Source organism: Parasteatoda tepidariorum, chromosome 11, assembly GCF_982258835.1.
Source record: "Parasteatoda tepidariorum strain Cologne lab strain chromosome 11, Ptep-v5.0, whole genome shotgun sequence".
Lineage (NCBI taxonomy): Eukaryota > Metazoa > Arthropoda > Arachnida > Araneae > Theridiidae > Parasteatoda > Parasteatoda tepidariorum.
In genome coordinates, this window is record NC_141765.1 from 10,892,486 (window position 1) to 10,917,923 (window position 25,438).

Consider the following 25,438-nt stretch of genomic DNA (forward strand, 5'->3'; position numbering starts at 1 on the left):
ACAAAGTTACAGAAGTTTTCGTGCAAGGTTTTGATAGATTAATGATTTTCAGTCTTTAAATGCATTTATTTCAAAATCATATTATTTCACACTTTACGCCACCTTAAACACGATATCTCAAGTTGTTTTTAAAATAATTGTCTACAATTTCTCATGAGTGTTCATGGTTATAGCACACATATTTTGAACTACAGACTAAGAGAAAAAAGTAGAATTTAATTTTTTATGCATGTTTTTCGCAAAAACAAGAGCTAAGTACATTGATCCCTAACTCAGTAGCAAATGTACTTGCTTTTGAGATAATAGTTCAAAAAATAGTTGTTAGCCTTCTAAATAAGATCGTCGAAGGATTATTTGTTTTTGGGGATAGAAATTCTTACAGTGTTTAGCGAATATGCAAAATATTTATTATTTTTTTATCTAAAAATGGCTCTTTAAAAAACAAAAATAAAATAATAATAATTTTTATTGCTAGTTTTATATGGTTTTACACATTGTAGAGCGAGTAAACTAGTTTTTTAAAATTTATATTAATATTTAAAAAAAGTTTTCGAAACTAGTCGGATACCTTAATGATATTACATATCTGATTGATTTACTATTTAATCGTTTACCGATTAAATAGTGAACCAGGCTACACTTTTAACAACACACGTAGGAATAAGTATGTCCAAAACTACCAGAATATGGTAAAATTTGCCGTGTTTCTGGTTCTGAAAACTCTCCGTGTAGTAAATGGTGACTGGTGCTTGTCAAATCTGTCGAGCCGCAAAGTCCTCCGTGTTCCCATAACAAAATAATACCTCTGGGGATACTGATCCCGGAGTTTCCGTGTCTTCTCGATTGGCTCAAAATTACAAGGCTACTTGTAGTCTTGTAATTTGAACCAAAAGAGTTGAACATTAGTAGCTGTAAACCCAGAATTGGGTCGGCGGTTCAATGACGGATATTAAATAAAAAATAAAAAATAAAAAAAATACCGAAAAAGTCGGTAATCCTGACCGAACAGCTTTGCTAATGATTTTGATAAAATTAACAAAAAAATATAGTTTTATTATGAATTATGAAGTTTATTTTTCGGTTATTCGGTTAAATTCACATTTCAGTTTTGTATTTCTTTACTAAATGTATGGTTATAAGAAATATAATTTTCAAAATCAGAATTTCCATTAAACCGTTACCATATGAATAGAAAAATGATCAAATAAATGGTTTTAATGCTGTATATTTTAGTTTTATTAACTAGAATAAGTTTTTTTTCTCCAGAAATGCAGTTTCTAAACTGCACAGTAATTTTACCAGTATTTATTTCTTCATATATAGGGCAAAATTTAAATTGTCCTCAGAAAATTTAAAAATACAGGGACGGATAAACATATTACATTACCTTTTAAAGAAATACAGAAATATCACTTTCGTTTTGCTAATGCAAAAGGAATCTTACACTAATTAAATTTTTTCTACAAGTTATTTATTGATATTAAACTACTGACTGATTTACTATTTGATCGTTTACCAATTTTATCACTTTTATTTCATAACTATTTACCTTTTTTTCGATTGCAAATTATTGCTAATGATGAGTTCTTTTATCATCATAAAATAAGTTTTGCGTATGTGCATTTATATAATATAAAAATTTTAAAGATTTCAGGAATAATTAATTTAAAAATTCATAATAATTTTAAATGTCAATTATAATCAAAATTCATAATCATTTTAAATGTAAAATACAACCAATTACTCATGAAATTCTAAAACTTTTGAAATTTAACCACCATTGTAATGTTAATTAACTTAAAGAAAAAAATCTGTCGGAGTTAGTCATTAAATTAAAACATAAAGAAATTTCAGAAGAAATAAATAATTGACGCATGGTAAGGATGTCCTCTGCGGGAATTATTTCCAGCAAGGAAATTGCAATTAGTTAAAGGACTCTATTATGTGAAAATCGCACAAAAAATGTAATTAAAGTTAGAAAAAAATAAAATCCAAATTAATTCCCATCGGCCATGAAAGGCGGAAAGACGCTAAAAGAAAGAATTGTAGACCGCGTACATTCATTTAATTTAAGAAAATGCGTTAACTCTCACCTAAATTTATGCAGTTTTTATCTGATTTCAAAATGTAGTGATACAAAGAAGGCTTTTGTTAACATATTAATTTCAAGTAAGAAAGGTACCATTTTATTTCAATTTGAATAGAACTTTTATTTAATCAAACTTTAAATGAAACTACTGATTTCACTTATGCTACTTAAATAAAAATAATTATTCAAAAAGTGATACTTATAGGTGAGATTAGTTTCGTGCAACTATGAGCATTGTTTACATTCACAATTCTCTTGTTCATGCGTTATTTGAAAGTAACCAAATATTAAAATTAGTATGTAAAATTCTTTTCTTTAAATGTAATGTAATGAGATAAGGATAAAATAATTAGTTTTATTAATTGCACCCAAGCTGTTAATGAAACTTCCATAACAAAATCTTACAGGACATAAACGTAATCGGGTTCAAAAGGTCAAAGGTAAGCACTAATTAGGAAAATCAATAGCAAATATTTGTTGTTTCTAATAAAATATAAAAAAATATATTTAATGTAAAATCCAAACGTTGAGATTAAAGGATTTAAAAATCGTAGAATGATAAATAATTGACTATTTCCAAAATCTAATAAATATGGCATTGTTAGTGAAAATGTATCAAAATTGTTGAAAATATAAAAAAGCTGTTCCTGGTTTGTAATGAGATCTTACTTCAAATCTTTCTTAAATATAAAACCAATACAAACTTAGTTTTTTACAAAGAAATGTAATTAAAATATGAATCAAGTTATACCATCTGAAGCTAACTAAATATAGTTATTTTCTATAACGTGTGTGTTTTAATAGTTATTACCTCCATTATTGTTTTTGTTAAATTTTGTTCTTCATATCATATTTCTGATTAAAAAAAAGTATTAAATTAATAGAAGAAAAAGTATAATATCCCATACAGCGCAAAACATTTTCTACACTACTTTATTTCAAAATGCAAAGGAAAAAAATTCTGACTGTTTAATGTGCACAAAAGTTAGATCAAAAATTTTATAACCCACCTTAAAAAACCAAATTCTTTCTTCTCTTTGCATTCTTTCTCATTCATTTTTTTCTGTGTTTATTACTGAATTTCATTTTTAAAAAACTGCTTATTGAAGTATGGTAAAGATGTTTATCTTAAAAAGAAAAAGTCAATAAATATCTATCGTAAACATAATATTCTCGCGTGCCAAGACCCTTAAATGGTTATCTTTTGTTTTATCAGTAACGCAAAATTTGTCAAGTATCTGAAACAGTGTCGAAACAGTTAATATAAAAGCACTTTGTTATCACGTCAAAAGCATCAGGAAAACAAACTTTCGCCATCTGTTAGTTTAGTCCATTTTTGAACACAAAATCTTATTTTTTTAAATTAATTACTATTTAAAAACTGTGATACATATGTATCAGAGGCACGGAACATAATGTCATTTTTTTATATTAAATTTTAAAAGATGCATTTTTAACAATGGCTTTTGTTATTTTTAATCAATGGCTCTTGTTAATAAAAATATTTTATAATCTACCGGGCAAATTTTAAAAGCCTGATCGATAAAAAAAAATCAATCAGCTTCTGCGCAAAATATTCGGATATATTATTATCTACATATTTGGAAATCATCCTAATTTTCAAACTTTTTGCCGCTTAGATAATGTTGTAGCTCCTGGAATAACTGAAAATAGAGCGGAGCAATATCAGGTGAATATGGTGGGTATCTTCTAGAAGTATCATTAAATTTTCAGAGTTTAGTCTTTCTGTTTAATACCAGATGAGATGGTCATCATGAAATGGATAACAGATGAAAATGATTGAAATTTATAGAACCATATTTTGCATTCATGAATGACTAATGCACTTGAATAAATATCGCAATGATTCTGGTAATAACTGCTGCGTTACTACCCATGTGAAACTCAAAAGGCATACAATGCCGGATATACATCTTTTCTTAGGATGGATCGAATTAATATTTTATATATATATATATATATATATATATATATATATATATATATATATATATATATATATATATATATATATATATATATATATATATATATATATATATATATATATATATGCAGTATAGAATTTCTCATGCGAGTCACTCTATATTATCTGATAAGCTTAAAACACATGCTTCTCATCAAGTTTAAGATGTAGAAGTCGGTCTCTCACAAAGAGCCATAAAAAGTCAAGATGAACCAGATAAGGCCAGATAAAAGATTATTTTCTAAAGTTAATGAGCAATAATTCGAAGATGAAGTACACATTAAGATAGTCCCAAGAACTTTCCAGCACCAGAACGGCGCTATCACTTTAGCGAATCAAAATCTCTAAATTTTATCAATTGAATGACGTTTCATTGAGATAAGAAGATCCTTGCCACTACCTCCCGTTCAGGACCTCTCTTTAAATATCGGGACAACCAAAAATGCGTGCCTTTTTCATGGCTAGATAAATCTGGGCCAAATCCAAACATCCCTGCAATGGGGAAACCATCATTGTACATAGCCAACGAACGCTGTTTTAAGTAACTTAAGATCCATTAATAAAATGCCTTTTAAAATGTATTAGCGTAAGTCTCTTCAATTATCTAGCCTTTAAAGGCATAATATTACAAGCCGACAGTGGCAAAGTAATTTGTTCAGAAATAATGGTCACAGAAATGAACAACAAAGAACATACTCATCGTTTCTCTTCAACGAAAAGACTAGAGAATGAATATATTTTACCTTCCGAAAAAGAAGATGGAAATAATTATTTTATATGTCAACAAGTTCCGATGGATGGCGTGAAAAAGCTGAATTCCGTATAGTTCCCTCCGAAGAAGAAGTAAATAGAAAAATATGCAAGTGGGTCATCAAATCAACGAAAAAAGAAACTTTATCGTTCTTCTAAAATCAAGATACAACCGTGGAAAAAATTATTATGTACCAATAAACATTCATTCAAAAGTTAATCACAGCATCTGGATGATTCAAAGTAACATCAAGTAGGCCATCAGGAGAATTTCAACTCTTTAGAATCCCCAATCACAGGAGAAGAAATGATATTACATCTTTTTACAGTTCAAAGTGAAGCGGCGTCAGGTGAAAGAACTAAAGTGTGGACAAATGAAAGAAAATTAAAGACTAAAATATGGGAGACATCTATGAAACAGCGCAGCGTGAAGGATTTACAAATGCTCGGATGCATGAGAAATGAACTCTTTCTTGATAACTCTGGAAGCAGTAACAATGAAAAAGTCTTCCACGTATCTTCACGCAGAATTTGTAACTTAAACTTTTAAGGTTTATAATTATTAATTTGCAATTTTAAGTGAATACACTTTGGTCTTCTAAAGGGGTATGTTATTTTTATAAAAAATATTCATTTTCTAAAAACCATTTTTTTTAGTTTAAAAAGGAAATACAGTTTCTTAGTATTTAATTGAATATTATATGTTAAGTATTTCGTTAAATTATGCTCATTAGATTTTATTTTAAAGGAAAAAGAAAAAAAAATATTGTTGATAAATTTTTAAAAGTGAATTTTCTAAGACATAAGCTAAAATGGTTCAAAAGATTAAGGTATATTATGTTAATATTCTCTTATTGCTTACATTATTTATTTTTTCATTATTATTACCTGTATTATTATTTACGAAATTTTTTAAGAAATTCACATATGAAAATAAGAAAGAAGAAATAAAACATGAGTGTAATATCAATGGTAATCATGATAATATTAAGAGTAATTGTGTAATAGATAGGGAACTGAATTCTGTTAATTCTAAAAGTGTACAAACTTCTAATAATTTTAATAATACCGAAATTTATGCCCATGTCGAAATAAATAATTCAAATGTAACGCAAAATGTAAATAAAATTCAATTTAGAATAAATTTTTCAGATTTTGAAACAGTTGTTCCACTTTTTAAAGGTAAAAAACTTGAAAACGTTAAGTGGTGGTTCGAAGTGTTTGAAGATCAAGCTAAAATTTTTAATTTATCTCCTTTACATAAGTCTGCATATGCAAAAATGTGTTTACGCGAAAATGCGTTGATACTTCTTCGTAGTCATCCTAATATTAATTCGTTTGCTCAATTGAAGGAATTATTAATCGAGGAATTTCTTGTTACCTATAACTCAGCCGAAATTCATGAAATTTTAAGAAATAGGAAAAAGCGCACGCATGAATCAGTGCAAGAATATTTTTTAAATTTAAAATAAATTGCAAATCAAAGTAAAATTGATGAACAATCTTTAATGAAATATTTTATTAATGGCATACCCGATACAGTAGATAATAAAGCTATATTATATGGATCAACAAATTTAAATGATATTAAAAATAAACTAAGGATATATGAACAAATTTGCACGGATAGAGAAAAAAATAAAATACATAATAATTACGTACGTTACAATACTCTTAAATTACAAAAGCAAAAGGAGGTTAAACTGCATTTAAGTGATTATAAAAATAATGAGAATCAAACGACACACAAGGTGCGAGATTTACCGCCCAGACATACGAATACGAAAAGCATATCACTGAGGGCAATCCTGTTCAAATAATCCGGCTATAACTGAAAATAAGGCTGGAACATCAAAGACTAATAAGTATCAATTCCTTGTGTCAGGATACATAGAAAGTGAACAATCCGTACAAAAGAATAAAATAAAAAGGAAAGATAACTCGAGTTGCATGCAAAAATTAATGCTAAACTTGGATACGGGATCAACAATAAATTTGATACCCGAGCATATTGTATTGAAATTGAATGTTCCCATTAGAAGTTGTAAAGGGATAAATGTTACCCAAACAAAAGGAAAATTAACACTTGCAAAAAAGTGTAGTCTTAATTTAAAAATTGGTAATATGGTTAGATCGACTGAGTTTCTAGTACTAAACAACGATCTAAACTATGCCATATTAGGGGTACAATCTTTATGTGATTTTCACATCGTTATAAATTGTGTAAAGCAAATTGTTACCCAGAGAAACAGAAAGCTGATCACTTTCTCACCTCTGGAAAATCGCGACTTGACTTTACAAATGATAACTGAAAATCCACTGCAAATAAGTGTTAGTAACAGTAAACAAAAAGAGGGTAAAACTAAGAAAGGGAACATTAAACAAACAATTTCAGAAATAAATATGATAAATAACGTAAACGAAAATAAACGTTGTACGGAAAAAAGAAAAGAAAAAATTAAAACAGATCTAAAGATTTCGAATGTTTCTGAGATAAATTCTAGTAATCGAAACACAAATTATCAGAACGTCTTCCACGAAACAACTGAATCGATAGAAAGTGTGAAAAATTCTGATTTACTCAGAATTCTAGAGGAATATGAAGACATATTTGCAAAAAATAAATATGATGTAGGCAAAGTTAGAATAGAACCACAACGGGTGAGGTTGACTTCGGACTTACCGATCTCTTCAAGGCCATCTGAAACATCTCCGAAACAACAGGAAGAAATCGATAACCAAATTCAGGAGTTATTAAAACATAATATAATAAAAGAAATTTCTTCTCCATATTCTGCCCCAGTAACACTAGTATTTAAAAAGGAGGAAAATAAAAAAACTTGTTTATGTGTAGATTTTAGAAAATTAAATCAGGTGACGAAGTCGGATGCTCAACCGTTACCTCTCATGGAATCTCTGATTGATAAATTAGCTCAAAGTTCTTATTATTCTTCTGTGAACCTAATTACAGGTTATTGGCATTAACAAATCCACCCAGAAGACACAGAAAAACTAGCATTTGCAACACACAATGGGTTGTACGAATGGTTACGTTTACCTTTTGGTTGGAAAAATGCCCCAAGCATTTTTGAAAGAACTATTCGTAGAATCCTTACTACACATCAAATTAAATTCGCTGTAAATTATTTTGATGATATGATTATTTTTCAAATAGCTATTCTGAACATTTAGATCATATTAAACAAATTTTTGATATATGTAGACAAGAAAATATTAAATTAAAATTTTCTAAATGTTCCTTCTCAAAACAAAAAATTGACTTTTTGGGGTATGAGATAACAAACGGCTCTGTTACACCAAATAATAGTAATATTGAAGTGATAAAAAAATTAAAACCTCCTACAAATGTAAAATCTTTGCAAAGATTTCTGGGATCCATTAATGTTTATAACAAATTTATAGATAAATATGCAGCTATTAGAGCTCCACTAAATAATTTGTTAAAAAAGGATACTAAATGGATATGGACAGATGACTGTCAGAAATCTTTTGAATCTCTTAAATCAGCTTTAGCTAGTAAACCAATATTAAAAATATTTAATCCTTCTCATGATTGTCATATTTTTGTTGATACCAGTACAAATGGTATTGGAGCCGTACTTAAACAATGTGATGAATCTGGTGTTCTGTATCCTGTAGCGTTCCAATCCCGCTCATTAAAGGATTACGAAAAGAACTATTTTATCACTGAGCTGGAATGTCTCGCTATTGTGGACACATTAAATAAATTTCATCATTACCTTTTTGGAAAAAAATTTACTATACATACGGACCATGCAGCCCTCCTTTGGCTTAAAAATCTTAAAGGGAGAATATTTCGCTGGTCTTTACTATGTATGATTACTTCGTAAAATATACAAAAGGTAGTACAAATATAGAAGCAGATATGCTTTCGAGAGAAATACCAGATTCAAATGTAAATGTAAACAATGATGGAAGTCAAGTATCACATTTTTTGCAATTAAATGAAATTATTGAGGCTTAAAAATGTGACAATTTGACTGGAAAATTTGTAGAAATTAATGAGGCTTTCGTAAAAAAGAGTTTACTAAAATTGTAGTACCTTATTCATTACGATTAAAATTACTCAAAATTGCTCATGAAAAATTTGGACATACGGGTATTCAAAAAACAATTAATTTATTAACTCCTGCATATTATTAACAAAACATTACTTATGATATCACTAAATTTATTCAACATTGTCACTCATGTCAATTAAATAAGAAGCCCCGACAAAAAAGATTTGGGCTTTTACGATCAATGCTTTCTGTTAATAAACCAATTGATTTATTTGCAATTGATAGTGTTGGTGGTCTTAATCATTATAATTCAACAAAAAAATATTTGACCTTAATTATTGATCATCTGACGAGATATATATGGGCATTCGCCTGAAAATCTATTACAGCAAAAACTTATACCACTTTTCTTCATCAAATTTTTCCAAATCAAATACTTACAAATCTCTTAAGTGATAGAAATTCAGCTTTTACATCTTCGCTTTTCAAAAAATTTCTTTAGCATCATAAAGTTAAACAACTTTTAACTACAGCCCATAGGCCTGAAACTAATGACAAAGTAGAGAGATTAGGACAAACAATAATAACGCGTTTAAAGTGCAAAATTAATGAAAATTCATCCAGAATAGCGTGGCCTAAATTATTAAAAGAAGTCGTTCAGGAATATAATTTACCTCCACACTCAGTTACGGAATTCCCACCGGCATATTCATTAAATGGCACAGTTCCACATGAAAATCCTTTAAAATAGGATATTTATCTTCCACTTGAAGAAGCTAGGAAAATAGCTATCGAGGACGCAAAACGATACCACGAGAAAAATGAAGTTTATTACGATTCTAGATTTGTAAATATAAACTTTTCACCAGGTGACACAGTCAGAGTGACACAGTGAAGAGTTTAAATATCCTAACACTAAAAACTCGCTCCAACTTTTAGTGGTCCTTATAGCATTATTCAAAAAATGTCTGATGTAAATTATGAAATAAATAAAAAGAATAGTCACGCTAACGAAAAAACAGAAATTGTACATGTTTCTAAACTAAGAAAATATTTTGAACCAGGGAAATTAAAGCTTAATCATTAATAAAATTAAGTAAATAAAAAATGCAAATATTAAAGACAAAAACAAATATATGATTTGCTTTACAATATATAAAGTTAATGATATGAAATTGTTATGTACATGGTTCGTTTCATCGTTTGATTCGTACCCCTTTCTTGAAGGAAGATCTGACCCCTCAAAATTTCTACAGAGGGTATGTTTACCGAATCCAAAATAAATATGGGGCAATTTCTCATATGATCTAACCAAAAACAAATCTTATTTTTCATTGTTATATATTTTGAGATAGGATCTTCCGTATCAATATTACTGAGATACAGGATAGTTCTCCTCTTTTTGAGGACTACAACATTGTATCCAGTAACAAGCCGGTAACGATACTAGAATCTTAAATTCTAGAGTAACGACACATTTGTGTCCTTTTCTTATTTCTTTTCTTTCACTTTGAAAAGATGTGTGAAAATAAATTTCTGTATATGTGTTTTTAAATTTATTACTTTTAATTATTTTTCTTTATAAACTTAAGAAAGGAAGAAAAAAGGAATCTTCATTTACAGCATTTTGTGATGTTACTGAACAGAATTTTTCAAAAAAATACCGAATATTATTAAAGACTCGAATTCTTTTTGTTATGTGTTTATGTGTACGTAAACTTTAATACATTACTTATAGAAAATATTTTGATGTAAACATTACATATTGTTACACTTAATAGGTATGCATGTTTTCTTGTACATTGAATTTACTTTAAATTTGTTATTTTTGTTGTGCTTGAATGTTTTTTATTTGAAACTTTAATGCGTGTTTTGTTATAATATCATTGAAAACTCTGATGGAAGGGGTTGCAAGAAATCAACCATAAGTTTTCTCCTAAGCTCTAAATTTAATATGAGAGGAAATTTTTTGGAGAGGGGGGACGTAATGTAGACTTTCTCATGCGAGTCTTTCTATATTAACTGATCAGCTTAAAACATATGTTTCTTATCAAGTTTAAGATGTAGAAGTCGGTCTCTCTCAAAGAGCCATAAAGAGTCAAGATGAACCAGATAAGGACAGATAAAAGATTATTTTCTGTAGTTAATGGGCAATAATTCGTAGATGAAGTACACATTAAGAGAGTTCCAAGAACTTCCCAGCACCAGAACGGCGCTATCCTTTTAGCGAATGAAAATCTCTAAATTTTATCAATTGAATGACGTTTCATTGAAATAAGAAGATCCTTGCAACTACCTCCCTTTCAGGACCTCTCTTTAAATATCGGGACTACCAAAAATGCGTGTCCTATTCATATATTTTCATGGCTAGATAAATCTGGGCCAAATCCAAACATCCCTGCAATGGGGAAACCATCATTGTACATGGCCAACGAACACTGTTTTAAATAACTTAAGATCCATTAGTAAAATGCATCTTTAAATGTATCAGCCTAAGTCTATTCAATTATCTAGCCTTTAAAGCATAATATCTCACACACACACACACACACACACACACACACACACACACACACACACACACACACACACACACACACACACACACACACACACACACACACACACACACACACACACACACACACACACACGCACACGCACACACACACGCACGCACGCACGCACGCACGCACACACACACACTTTAAATAACTTAAGATCCATTAGTAAAATGCATCTTTAAATGTTATCAGCCTAAGTCTATTCAATTATCTAGCTTTTAAAGCATAATATCACACACGCACGCACGCACGCACGCACGCACGCACGCACGCACGCACGCACACACACACACACACACACACACATTTATATATATACACACGCCAGGTGGCTGTGCGGTAGCGCTTCGCGCTGTCGTGCCACAGGTCCCTGGTTCGATCCTCGGGCCGGGCAAGGCTGACTCAGCCTTTCATCCCTTCAGTTGGTCGATAAATGAGTACCAAGCACGCTTGGGAACTAAGCACTGGGGGTTCCGCGTTCGGCTGACCACCTGACCGGAACATCTGCACCTCAGAGCCCAAGGTCAAGAAAACTGAGATGGGCACAGTAGGCCTTGGCCCGCAAGCGCTGTCGCGCCGCTGAGTTTAGTTTAGTTTATATATATATATATTACGGGCAATGTAATTATTTAGGTCTGTATTAATAATGCTTAGTTATTATGAATAATGACCATTAAAATTAGGCAATTAGATAAATTTGAATTACTTTACGATAATTTCTCACATTGCCCGGTCATTATAAATACCGCTATTATTTCTTTGGGATTCCTTTTGGTTATTGAATAATTGATAGCAATGGGACAACCACGTGCGTGTTGTGTGATTCTGGCTGGCCAATATTCACCGGTGAATGTTGACAATCAAATTAGTCGCTTTGGTGAATGTCCGAAATATTTATTACATCCAATTTGATACTAATTTATTCGTGGATATAATTACATTTATTCGATATTTTAATACTTACTGACGATAGATTAGAACAAACATCAGTGTTTGGAGTATCGGGCAAATATATACCGGGCAATGGCACTTCACTTTAAAAAAATTTCAGTGTAGGGTGAACAGGGCAAATGTATACCGGGCAGTGGCACTTAACCTTAAGAGAACATCAGTGTAGGGTATACCGGGCAAATGTATACCGGGCAGTGGCACTTGACCTTAAAAAAACATCAGTGTAGGGTATACCGGGCAAATGCATACCGGGCAGTGGCACCGTTCTTACGTTCGAACATACCGGATGATTTAAGAACGAACGAACGTACTTTTGTTGCGAGTTCTTAAAAACGAAAACTTTTACGCGGAAGGCTACTTGGTCAAATCAAATTCTTGGATGGTTACTTCATCATAAATATACATATTTTATGGTATATTTTATGCTTTTTTATGTTTTCTTATTTAAAAAAAATACTTTTACGTAAAGTATGACCAATTTTGTTTGTCATTCACTCAAATGTTATTTGTTTTGGAATTTGTTATTAACTGCTAATTTACACGGGCAAAATAAAATATCTATTTTTCTTCTGATCGAAGTCGAGAAATATTTATTTTGCTTTTTCAATGCTTTTAATCTAAAAATTTTTACTCGGCAAGTTAATTTCATATGTATTTTTTTATTCAAAGAAGATATTTGCCCTTTATTATTCACTTGAATTTGGATAAAAGTTTTTGTTTCGTTGCTTAAAGGTAGCAGCTACTAAACTTTCATAAATAAAATAAAATAGAGGAAGAGACGCTTGCTCGATTCGAAAGAAAAATATTGATAAGTATTTTTGGAGGAATAAAATGTGACAATTATTGGATAAGAAGAACTATATCGAAAATCTATAAATCCAGACACCAGAAATACGAGCCAGACATCATTAAACTTTTCATACAAAGGAGTAGCTGAGCAGGTCTCCTAATAAGATTAATTGATCCAAGCAACTAAGAAGATCTTCTACAAACCACCTGATATCCGTAAAAGAGAAAGACCAAATCCTAATCCTAAATGAATTGACTATCTGAAAATAGACCTTAACCATAAAAATAAGAAGTTATGAAAAAAACCTTTGCTAAGAAGAGGACGGCATGAAATGAAATTATTAGGAAGGCCATGGCCCACCCGAGGCTGTCGTGCCAGTGATGAAAAAGAACAAGCAAATAAAATATCCATTTTTTTCTCACCCAAGTCTAAAAAAATTTATTTTGCTTTTCCAATGCACTTTCACTGAAAAGAAAATTTACGTGACTAATTACTCCCCTGTGTATTAGTCGTTCATAATTTACTTAAATGCATTTGGATAAAAATATTTGTTTTAGAATGTGTTAGCAATTGCAAATTTATTCAAGTAAAATTTAATATCGATTTTTCTTGTGGTCAAATTCTAAATATATTTGTTTTGTCTTTTTTAGGGCGTTCTTGCAAAAAAAAATTTTATAGGCAGGATATATTCTATGTATTTTGCAATAAAATATGATATTTGTCTCTTTTTAAAATTTTACGCTTTTGTATTTTATGAATTTTTAAAAGGGATATTTGTCACCCTTGAAGCATATTATAATTTAAAAAATGAGTAAAACAATGCTTGATTTGTGTAATGCACTAAAGAAAATCTTCGGATTCAAAATACTACGTTTACTCGAAAAGGAATTTAAAGGGAGCATAGTTTCAAAGCAGAAAAAAAGTATTTACACCGTGAAAAAAGCATGGGGAAAATTACCAGAATATGGTAAAATTCACCATGATTCTGGCTCTATGGCATCACGAAAATCACTGTAATTTTAACCGAAGCGCTTTGATTATGAATTTGGAAAAATTAACAATAAAATATTGTTTTATAATATGTGTTAAATTTGGTAAATGTAGTAAAATTTATCTGTAAATTTAGTAAAATCATGATACCTTAGAACATGGCATAAAAACAATTTATCCGTTCAAATTTACTCTTCAGTTTTGTATTTTTACTAAGTTTGTGGTAATAACTTTATTTTTGAAAGCTATAATTTCCGGTAAACCGATACCGTATGATCAGAAACCGTGGCCATTTGAATGGTTTAAATACGTAATATTTTGGTTTAATTACCAGAATTATGGGTTTTATTTTTTTACCAGAAATGACTTAACCATATAGTACGATAGTTTTCCGGATATTTTATTCTCCTTCATAGTTGTAGATAATTTTTCCTTATTAGGATACATTTGTATATATATGTAATTTCGGAAAGTTTTCATTTGTCAACTTATTTCCTTAGGAACTAAATCAATTTTATAAGAATATGTGCAACAAAAAGTTCTGTATTGCTATTTAATTTTATTCAGATTTAACCTTAGATATAATGAAAGTATGCCTTTATACCTTGAAAGAATGCTGTGTGTGCCCCACCCTCCAACTTAGTTTCAATAAAAAAATAATCATTTTATGGGTATCAGAAATAAAGAAGAAGTAGCGTAACAAGTTTTCTTTCAAGATTTCTCAATTTTAATTTGAAACATGTCAGCATTTCTAATTTGAAAATCTACGCAGCATGAGCTGTCCTATTTATCTAATTTTTAGTAAGTGTCTCTGCTTATATTATTTACAAAATTTTACATTCATATTACTTATACATTATTTTGAAAACCGAAAACTCTGCTGCAAGATTCACTTTTCTCTAATTTATAAAATATTTTCATGTCGCGTAAAATATGAAGTGTGCTTTGTAATTTTATATGCTTATCAAGTTGCACATGATAGTTCTTGGAAATTGCATATTTGGTTCAGATTTAAAAAAAATTAAATTATTATTTGTATTTTGGGTGCTTTACTAATTTTAAAATTCTACAATTTGATAAAAAAATAAAAATTTGAAAGATAGGTTTAAATTAACGTCATATTCAGGGATAATTTTTGCACTTTGATGAATTTTATTTTCATTCATTGGCATGTAGAATACAACAATGTTATTTATTAATGAGTAAGCAAGTGTTTGTTTGTTAAATAATGAAAGAAAGTACAGTGCACCAAAAAAAAAAAAAAAAAAAAAAAAAAAAAAAAAAAAAAAAGGAAGAAAAGAAACCGACCACCCTGAATAACATTTGATCCTTAATGATCGGATCTTCACGGTCAAGGACTCAATCGATATTTAAGTGAGTAAGCAGACTATATTAAGTAAGCGACCGATATTTCAAGTAACGAAATCAGACACACAAACGTACTTTCTCTGAATGAACATACCTTTTTTTTGGACGGATTCGGAATTCCGACCCCCAAATTGTAGAGGGTAGACCAATCTGGGAAATATGTTTCCAATAGTTTGGTCACACGAAAACATTTTAGGCGAACTGAAAAATATTTGCATACAATTATAAAGTCTTTTTTTATCAAACGATAATTCTATACAAAAAATAACTTGTAGTAAATATTTATTATTTTTATTGTTTTATTTAATAATAGTCGAAAAATTGCTGAAATGTAAGGCATACAATTTGGTTAAGTAGTTCCTGAGAAATTAAATTTCAAAAAAGTCAGATATTTAAAATTCGATTTCTCAGGAGCTAACTATTCAACCGATTTTGCTCAAATTTTGTATTTTTCCATCTAAAATTATATTATTTAAATGAAACAAATTTTTTTTCCTTCTCGAGATATAGCGAAATACGTAAAAAGTAAAATTAACATTAAGGGGTCCAAATTTTGGAGTGCTCTGCAGACCAAACTATTGGAACCATGTTTCCCAGATTTCCGCTACCGCCTATATTTTGGAAGTCAGAAATTCAAATCCGTCGAAAAAAGGGTATATTTATTCAGACAAAGTACGTTCTGTTGCCTGATTTCGTACCTTCAAATATCATCATTCTCGTCCTTCCAAAGACAATTTCTTCTAAATAATTATTTTTTTGCGTTTATTTGTTATCTTTCATTACTTAATTAAATAATATTCGATAATATAATGGGACTGTTATATATTCTGGGAGATAACCTTCCGGTTAAACTACCGTACTGTATGGCAATGATATTTCAGGTGAAAAAAAAGCATAATTCTGATAATAATATCCAAAATATACGACATTTAAACCATTGATTTGGTAATTTCTCTGTTCAAATGATAATGGTCTATAGGAGATTCTGGTTTTCAAAATTATAATTCTTAGTATATTACAGTTAGTAAAAACTATAAAACTGAAAAAAGCGAATAAATGTTTTTTATGCTATGCTTAGAGAATCATGATAAAATTACCAAATGTTCCAACATTTACCAAATTTTATCACATATCATATTGTATTTTATCACATATCATACAGTATTTTATTTTGTAATTTTACCAAAATCATTAATAAATCATATCGGTAAAAATAACTTTTAGGTGCTCCCATAGAACCAGAAAGACGGTTAGTTTTGCGATATTCAGGTAGTTTTTAATATATATTGTTTTTCTGTATTGTCATTTGAATAAAATTTTACATAATGTTTTAAAAACTTTTGCATACTAACAACTATACCTTTTACTTTCAAAAATTTTTATTAGTTAAAAAAAGCATTTTCTTTAGTATGCCAAGCTTCTTAATGAAGGTCAAATTGACCTTAACACCGGTTTTAAGTTTATCCAAAATCCAGCTCCTCTAGTATTACAATATATTTTATTTAACACGCCTTTACATTTAGTTTAACTATAACCCCTACCATTCCTGATTGATTATTCCTTATCTCGTTGTAGTTCAAGCTCTCCATTTTTGGCTAATACACTGGTTATCATAAATTAAGGAAAATTCACAAAAATCGCGATAACTCAAGAAATTACACATGGAATTTTATGAAACTTACCCACAATATACAACACATAGTAAGGTATTAAACAACATAAAAAGAAATTATCAGACATTAATAGTAGTATAGAAATTAGCACATGTATAAAATAAACAAATTGGAAGTATCGGTTTGCAATAGAAAAAGTACCTTTAATATGGAATATGATTGCCTCTAGAAGCAATACAGCACAAACAGCGATGTGTGATGCTTTCAATTATGCGGTCTATCAGTTCAATAGGAAGTGAGAGCCATTGCTCTTGTAAAGCAGCTGCAAGCGTAGCAAGGGTCTGAGGGGGCGGATTGATGGCAGATACACGCCTCCCTAGAGCATCCCAAACGTGCTCGATAGGATTCAAGTCCGGGGATCGAGCTGGCCACTCCATGCGAGTAATTGTTTCCTGTTGAAGATAATCATCAACAATGCGAGCTCTGTGTGGTCTTGCATTATCGTCCTGTAACAGGAAGCAATCACCAATTGCCCCGGCATATGGGCGCACATAAGCATCAAGGATGTTGTCTCGATAAACCTGAGCATTCACGGTTCCCCTTGGAAAGACATGGAGGTATGTGCGCCCTCCTAAGGATATGCCTCCCCAAACACAGACACTGCCTCTTCCGTATGCATCTCTTTCACGGATGTTTGATGGATGATAACGGGTCCCAGGTTCTCTCCATATCAAATAACGTCTACTGTCACTTTCTAGACTAAACCTGGACTCATCCGTAAAGAGAACAGGCCTCCATTGATCTGACGTCCAGTGGACATGTTGTCGGGCCCACTGCAAACGGTCTCTCCTATGGCGTGATGTGAGCGGCACGCAAATGGCTGGTCGTCTCGCATACAGACCACCTTCGTGGAGCCTTCTGCGCACAGTTGACGTTGACACCAACCTTCCGGTGGCTGCAGCAAGAGAGGATCTAAGATGTGTCGGAGTAGCGGTTCTATTCCTGCGTGCACTTAATGTCAAATATCGGTCATCGGCACTGGTCGTAACAGTTGGCCGTCCTTGACTGAACCTCCTAGATGCCGAATCTGTGGTTTGAAATTGCCTCCAAAGTCTATGAACCACAGATGGACTCACATTTAGCCATCTGGCCACTTCTGATTGACTCTGCCCTGCCTCTAGTCTCCCGATGGCTCTCCATCGTAGTTCTTCAGGCAAATGATGCCTAGAGGTCATTATTACGAATTGGCTATCTCAGATTTTCAATGTCGCAATCACAGTAAAATTTGTGTGCTTTCTCTCAAACTTGGACTTTTATGCTCCAGGCAGATGACGTAAGCCGAGTGCAGCGCCACTAATTTGCATATTGCAATTTTACTCAGCTACTCTTAGTGGACAACATATGCAAATTTTGCACGGTTTGGCTTACTTTTGAAAGAGTTATCGCTATTTTTGTGATTTTTCCTTAATTTATGATAACCAGTGTAATTGACTTTCAAATTCATAATTTATGACGTCAAACACGAGGCACGGACAGACTACGTATTGGCCGCTTGGCATCCTTATTAATGAGCCAATTTTCGAAATGAATGATAATTTCACTAAATTCATTTTGTGAAAAGTACTTGAGAAAATGATTTCAAGTTTCACATATAATCTGATATTTTTTATTGTGATCTGATATTTTTGACACCTCCGTTTAAAATGATACAGAATTATTGTTATTTCCTTCAGCAATTTCTACTAACTAATTTTTTTTTACAAATCTCCGTATCAATAAGAAAGTGATATATTATTTCACTGCATCATAATATATACAATTTTCCCCTTCAATTTATATCATTTAATTTTTAATGACAAAATCATGAATTCAAAAGAAATCAATAGAATAGCTTCTGAGAAAGAAATTTCAAAGAAGTTGTATTTCCAAGAACTGTTTGTCCTCAAAACTTGGAATTTGTTGTTTTCAATTTGGTTAGGTTGTCAGGTGGTTCATTTAAAATGAAGTTGTTCTGCTAGTGTCAATAAGTACATTTAAGGTCAATTTCTCTGTCCATTAAGATTGCATGTTAGAGCATTAATCCGTTCTTTCGATAAATGTTTTCCCTGTTTTCCGTTATTTATTTAGTTCACTGTACCAAGTTTTAAATTAGAACCAAAATGTACATTTCATTTCTACACAGGCAATGTTAGAGATACAGATGAATACTCCCGAAAAATAGAACTCGCCTAAAACTATTTTTAAAGAAAAGAAAAACACTTGCGTTAGTCAAAATAACATTAGGTTGTCCAAATCATTCAATCATTTCTTTCATTTTTATTGAACTTAAATGAAAATATATATATATATATATACACACACACACACATATATATATATATATATATATATATATATATATATATATATATATATATATATATATATATATATATATATATATATATATATATATATATATATATATATATATATATATATATATATATATATATATATAAATATATATATATATACATATATATATATATATATATATATATATATATATATATATATATATATATATATATATATATATATATATATATATATATATATATGTAATACAGAAATAATAAATACATTTGTATTAATAAAAGAATTAAAACTCTTTCGGTTTCATAAATTGTCTTTGTTAAAGAGTAAGAGTAGAGATATTCTATTTTGGGAATTCAAGGCTGAAAACATACCATTTAACAATAATTAGATTTATATTTGAAAGGAGGAGTTATTTTTAGAATCTTGTGCCTCTTTCACTTCCATATTAGGAAGCATTAAATGATTTTCCATAGTGCGTAGAGTTACAAAGGCATGTGCGACTGGGACCTAAGTACACCAATATCTGTAGTATTTAATGTGAGAGCGATTGTTTTCGCATGTCTCTCGCTGAATAACGTGTTCCACAAAACATCTGTCGGAACCATCCGGAGTTACGTCCACACCCCCTCCCTTGGGGAGGGCGGATGTGAATTGTTATAACCACCAACATATCTTTTAATAAACCTTTTGATAACTTATTATGGTTTTGACTGCATTTATTAGTATGAATACACCAATGATAACAGAAATGTAGCCCTGTTATTACATATATATATTATTTTTTTTATTTCTAATGGCAAAGGAAAATTACAAACTCTTACAAAAGCAGTGAAGAAAAAGGTGAACAGCAAGTAAGAGAAAAAAGTCACTATCTCATTAACAGATGTCGGGCACTCCAGTAGCGCCTCACCTCAGAGCCCTCTCACAGAGCCGAGCATCTCAATAGATGGTTCCTGTTCATAAGTTCATTATTCGAGCACAACGGGCAATTTGGGTCAGTGAGAATGCCGATGCGGCAGAGATGGTTCGCCAGGCAATCATGGCCCACCGCAAGTTTGAATTCTGCAGCAGCTTTATTGCGGGGCTTATCAACAATACCCTGTTCTAAGCTGTTCCTCCAACTTCTTGAAGAAATACGAGAAGTGAGCAACGCTTTCCAGTTTTGTCTCATAAAATGTTTGATATAGAGTTTTGCCGAATGAAAGGATTTAACAGTGCTTGGCTGTTGAATTATTTAAGTGCCTTTCTTAGTCAGCATATCGGCCTGTTCATTGCCGTAGATATCGCAATGTCCTGGGATCCATTGGAGTATTATTTGTCGCCTTTCTATCCTTAAACTCTCCAGGAGAACCTGGCAATCCTGGATAGTCCTAGAGATAGGTATTTCGCGAGATCTAATAGCTTGAATGGCAGCTTTGGAGTCAGACAGTATAACTACCCTATTGTAAGATCTGCGGCAATTTGTTCCAGTGCCATATAAATAGTCATAACCTCGCCATCAAAGGCAGTTTTCTGTTTACCAACTGGCACATAAAAAGAAAAGATGGAAGAAAATATCCCAGCTCCCTCATTCGGGGATAGTTCGCTCAAGGAGCCATTTGTATATACACGTAACCATTCAGGCTCAGGGTAGAGAGTGTCGATAGTTTCAAGTGCAAGGATCTTTAAGCTGATATATATATATATATATATATATATATATATATATATATATATATATATATATATATATATATATATATATATATATATATATATATATATATATATATATATATATATATATATATATATATATATATATATATATATATATATATACATACATCCCAGAATTAGCAAAATATTTTTAATGAATGATCATCTTGCGAAACAATTAAAAACTGCATTTCAATGCTTTCAAATTTCGCAACAAATTTAAAAATGTTGACAACAAAATTTGTTTAACTGATTAATTTTCTAGGTGATGTAAAGAGGCAGGCGATTATATAAAAAAAATATAAATAAAAAAGATGTTATTTATTTTAACACTTCTGTGTAAATGATATTTAAAACTTGACGAAATACCTATAACTAAAAACGATCCAAATGTTATACTCAGTTTCTTTACTCTTTTGTGGCTCACCACTGTTTCATAGTTAATGCTTCTTCCATTAATTGTGGCCAAACCAAGAAAAAAAGATTGCTTCTGTATAGTAAAACAAATTGAACTCGTCATACCGTCAGAGCCTATTTTCATGTAGTTATCAATGCATTTTATGTGTTAGCCTAAGCATGTGATGTAAGTTAACGATTACAATACAGACGGCATTCTAGATATTTTCTTAACTATTTTATATCTATAACGTAAGATTGGTGGTGTTTATTTCAAAATTAGCGATATTATTTTTTCACTTCTCTGTTTTGAGTGAAATTTCGTTTCACACTCGGCTTAATTTAGCCATGTAAAGACCAAATTATTTGTTTATCGTTTTCTACTTCTTTAATTGACAATATTCGCTGTGTGTTTTGCTCTAACTTATTTAAAAATAAAGTGAAATTAGGGAGCAAAACAGCTCATTTTGGCCATGTAAAGACCAAATTATCTGTTTATCGCTTTCTACTTCTTTCATTGACAATATTTGCTGTGTGTTCTGCCGTAACTTATATAAAAATAAAGAAAATTTGGGAGCCAAACGGGAAATAATTTTTCTCACCATAAAAAAAATCAATTCTTTTTTTTTTTATTTTCAACTTCATTCAAAAAACACTGGTGTAAAATATACACATGGCTCGTATATGAAAAAATATGTTAAGTTATGCTTATCTTTAGGACTTCAGTGTAAATTGTGTAATAAAAAGTTACAATTTTAAATAAGATTTTCATATTAATGATTAAAATATTTATATACTATTTAAAAAAATGCGAAGTAAAAGAGAAGTTATATAGTATTTATTTAAAAAAAAAAAAACAGTTTCCAAATTCTTAACAGGGTTTTTAAAGTATTCCTAAATTGCAAACACAGAATTTTTTCTAAATGAATTCCTTATTCTTCATTATGATAACCAGATAAACCGAGTTTAATATTTCAATCTAAGGAAGTTTAGAAAAAAAATCCCAATTTGATTTCATATTTTCTATCGAAGAATTAATTAACGAGTTACGATAAAAACACATCCTGTTAACATCCTGCTCCCCATAGATTAAACTAACTCCATTTGCTCGAAAATAAGTAATGAAAAAAAAACTGGTGCAGAAAACGTCTACAATTATTATGGATCATTTCTCTTGATTTGTCCGCAAAGGATAAAAGCGATCACTTATATTTTCTTAGATCTGCAGCGCCGTCGCCGACAACTCATTACACTATTAGAATGAAAGACTATCAGTCGTTTTCATCTTTCTAAAACTAAACATTAATGATTGCAAAATTTCTACTTAAAAGTGTCTTTCAACAACTTTAATAATTTTACTGAGTTTTTACTCTGCTATGATCCTTTGAATATTATTTGGATTCTTCCCATGAATGATGTCCTAAATCGCGTGCTCTTTGAGCATTAAGTGTTTTAGTCAAAAAACTTTCAATAGTCAATGGTTAAGGATAGTTTTTGGATATAATCAAGTCAAAAGAGAAAAATGGATAAACAAGTAAAAAATTTTCATTATTTTATATTTTGAGCGCGTATTTATTTAGACAGTTAATTAAAACTTACAATCAATTAAATAAATTACCACTTTAAATGCAATTTTTTATTTTAAAAATGGGAAAAATATTAACTGTCAATCTAACTTTTGTAAGTTTTTTTTTTAACGAAAAAGGTTATTAACTGTTAGTGTAGCCTTAAATAATTTCATTTAAGCAATAAAAAGTTAACATAACTTTAAATGGTTTGAATTAATCAATGAAAAGTCAGCATAACTCGAATTTTTTTTAACAACCAAAAGTCAATGCAACTGTAAATTATTATATTTTAATGATAAAATATACATATGATTTAAAGCTATTACTTTTTATTTTTAATTTTTATAACGAAAACAGTATTGACTTTTAATATAAGTTTGAATGATCTTATTTTAACAATGGGAATTCAATATAACGTTTACAGGGTAAATTTTAAATTGAGCAACTGGGAAAAAAACTGTCAATATAATTTTTAATGCTTTCTGTTTAATTTTAGCAATGGAAACAATACTATTAGCTAAAGTATTCTTATACAGTAAATTATTTTTCAAAATAAAGCTAAAATAAGAAGTTTTACATGATTATTCTACATTTTAAGTCATTAAATATTTATAAATTATGCAAAGACGTTGTAGTAAACCATTACCAAATAGAAATCAGCTTTATCATAATAAATTTCTACCATATTTGCACAAGAATTCAAAAATCTATTATTTTTTTAGAGTTTATATTCTAATAATTTTTTACACGAAAATCATTAAAATAGATTTGCATGCAATAATAATTAAAATAACATACTAAAACATATAATTTAGCAGCTTACTTAAGAAATAAATGAATTCAATAATATTTTATGATAAAAGTAAAATTCCATGTCCGATTTTTCAGAAAAATTAAATTATGTTGTAACAATTAAGAATAGTATCGGATATTAAAAGGAATTTATGATTGCGTTGACTAACCTTTTAAGGATTAAATAATATTTACAACAAATAAGTAACTAAAGGTAAGAAACATGCGTTACATATGACAAAAATACAAGTATATTACTTATATTAGTATTATTATATTATATTTAAAACACTTATAAAATTTCGAACTTATAACTAACTCAAAATTCATAATAAGATTATAAACATAACTTTGAAAAATAGATTTTGCAATTTTATTTCATTTAAAAGTTTTACAATTAATTCAGCTTTAAATTTTATTAATACCTGCCAGATATTAATTAAAACTGATACTTTATCTGATCCTTAAATTTTCCACTTATAATATTTATTCCGAACTACACGTAATAGAAAAATTTGTAGTAAATGTTTTAATATTCTCAAGCATTTGAAATTTCATTGGTTTAGGTTTGATTATATCCCTAAAATCAATATGGTTCAATAATTCGTTTTTAGAATTAAAGTTGACATTTTTTTGGATAAAATACTTACACCTCTATTTTAACTTTCAAAATATAAATATTTTTGATTTCTATTGCATTTATTATTTTTCAATAAAGCGAAAAACTTTTTATACTTTATTAAGTGAAAGTTAATAAAACTTAAACACCATATTATGACAAATATAGATACATATAACATTAAAATGTTTAGGTGTATAAATGTAATTTTTTAATGTATTTGTTAAAATAAAGGTATTTAAGTATATGTTTATAAAACGAAACGTAAAAATACATCTTATTTCATTCATTTGATATCTATATCGTTCTAAAAACAAAATAATAAAAAAAACTAGCCTTAAATTTTATTTAAAAAATTTTTACATTTTAAATTACAAAACAAACTAAAGCAAAATTAATTTTTTATTTATCAAACTTAGTTATTTATTTATTGGAAAAATATTCTCAATAAAGATCCTACCATACGAATTCTCATAAAGCACAAATACGCAATTTGTCAACAAGTTATAAAATGTCAAATTACTTGAACAAAAGTATTGTTATAATAAAGTATAGGAATTAAAAAAATGAAATAGACAAATAAAAGGAACTAGTCAAAACTTAACTAAAACATGCTTATTATAATGAAAAAGTCTTTTATAATTAATACTAGCAATTTTAATTTCAAATTTTTAAAAAATGTTCTATGAAATTCTATTGAAACTTCAGAGAAACTAACGTTATTTTCAAAATTAAATATTTTCAATACATATATATATATATATATATATATATATATATATATATATATATATATTCAATATATATATATATATATATATATATATATTCAATATATATATATATATATATATATATA

At 29.5% G+C, this 25,438-nt stretch overlaps 1 protein-coding gene across 7 annotated transcripts in view; it reads left to right on the top strand.

Annotated features, from left to right (window-relative positions):
* The window catches only part of LOC107456224 (cAMP-dependent protein kinase catalytic subunit 1), a 452,991-nt gene that overhangs the window by 62,943 nt on the left and 364,610 nt on the right, over positions 1 to 25,438 (top strand). For 2 of the 7 annotated variants that reach the window (XM_016074035.5, XM_071187750.2), the window contains exon 1: positions 22,912 to 23,134. The exons of 3 other annotated variants lie outside the window; for them this stretch is intronic. In XM_016074035.5, the coding sequence (XP_015929521.1) occupies positions 23,123 to 23,134 (12 nt within the window). In that variant the 5' untranslated portion in view covers positions 22,912 to 23,122. Of the gene's footprint in view, positions 1 to 22,681; positions 23,135 to 25,438 lie in introns of those variants that run through there. 2 more of the 7 variants (XM_071187755.2, XM_071187754.2) reach the window with 2 other exon arrangements.